Here is a 1,173-nt window from a genome sequence, read left to right as displayed (position 1 = left end):
TTATTCTGTTTACCTTGCTTGTTGTCCAAACCCAGGGCTTTTTTGTAGCAGGAACTCCTTTGCATGTTAGGCCACACGCCCCTAATGTAGCCAATTGGAATGAGTTCCTGCTGTTGGGTGTGGCCTATTATGCTAATGTATTCCTGCTAGGCTTTTTCTACAAAAAGAGCCCAGCCCTAATGAGATTTAATGTCTCTCCCTCTTCTTCTTATGTCCTTGCACCAAACGCTCCGTCCCTCCACCCGCAGCTCAAAGGGAAGAAAAGCCAGCTTAGAATAAATCGCTCTCTGACAAACCCAAGATAAGATGTTAATCCATAGAGTTATAAAAACCCCACTTGAAGCGCATGCTCTGGAGCCATCCTTCCTGAGCGGAGACACAAATGTGTGAGCTGGAGGCTAAAAAACTCTGAGCTAGCTCACACTAACTCAGCTTAGAGGGAACACCGGTCCCTATTGGAGAGGAAATAAAAGGAATAATTTGCAGGGGGGAATCGGTAAAGGCCGGCCAGAGCCACTGCCCCCTTCAGAGGGTGGTGCCCAGGCCCGTAGCTAACATGGGGCCCACGGGGCCCGGCCCCCTTGTGTTTCTTCTGGGGCCCCTCCCTCTGGGGCTGCCCCCCAAGTGCTCCAACTTACCACCTGCACTGTACTTCCATTTAATTAGCTGGCAGGCCCCCCAAGGCCCCCTCCCAAAGAATTCCCTAGCTACGGGGCTGCTGTGGAGCCATGTGGGTGCCCATGGCTGTGCCATTGAAGGGGCGCGCATCCAGCAGGGGCCGCTCTCCGGCCGCCGCGGACTTCCCCACCTCCGCCTCTTCCTCCTCCTCCACACCCAGCCGGGGCCAGACCACCAGAGCCAGGCAAGTCAAGCGGCAGCGCCAGTGCCGGGGCGAGCGCGCTCGGCGAGGCAGGCAGGAGGCCGGAGCCGTCGAACGCGCCGGGGGTCTGGCTGACTGGCGAGGCGCAGCCATGCAGCGGTCCGCGTGGGACGAGGAGAGCGAGCTGCGGGAGCTGAACGGCCGCCTGGGCGACTACGTGCGGCGGGTGCGGGCGCTGGAGGGGGAGAACCGGCGCCTGGCGCAGGAGCTGGCGGCGCTGCGCGGGCAGGAGCGCCGCGCCGGCCGGCTGGAGGAGGACGAGGAGGAGGTGGCCGAGCTGCGGCTGGCGGTGG

General features: G+C 60.9%; 1 protein-coding gene across 1 annotated transcript in view; it reads left to right on the top strand.

The window, feature by feature from the left end:
- The first annotated feature begins 861 nt into the window (after positions 1 to 861).
- SYNM (synemin) overlaps positions 862 to 1,173 on the top strand; it is a 38,325-nt gene continuing 38,013 nt past the window's right edge. The window contains exon 1 of the mRNA XM_015424542.1: positions 862 to 1,169. Within this exon, the coding sequence (XP_015280028.1) occupies positions 972 to 1,169 (198 nt within the window). The 5' untranslated portion in view covers positions 862 to 971. The remainder of the gene's footprint in view (positions 1,170 to 1,173) is intronic.

This window comes from Gekko japonicus, unplaced genomic scaffold (genome assembly GCF_001447785.1).
Source record: "Gekko japonicus isolate JY-2015 unplaced genomic scaffold, Gekko_japonicus_V1.1 scaffold361, whole genome shotgun sequence".
NCBI lineage: Eukaryota > Metazoa > Chordata > Lepidosauria > Squamata > Gekkonidae > Gekko > Gekko japonicus.
This window is presented reverse-complemented; position numbering and strand designations above follow the sequence as displayed.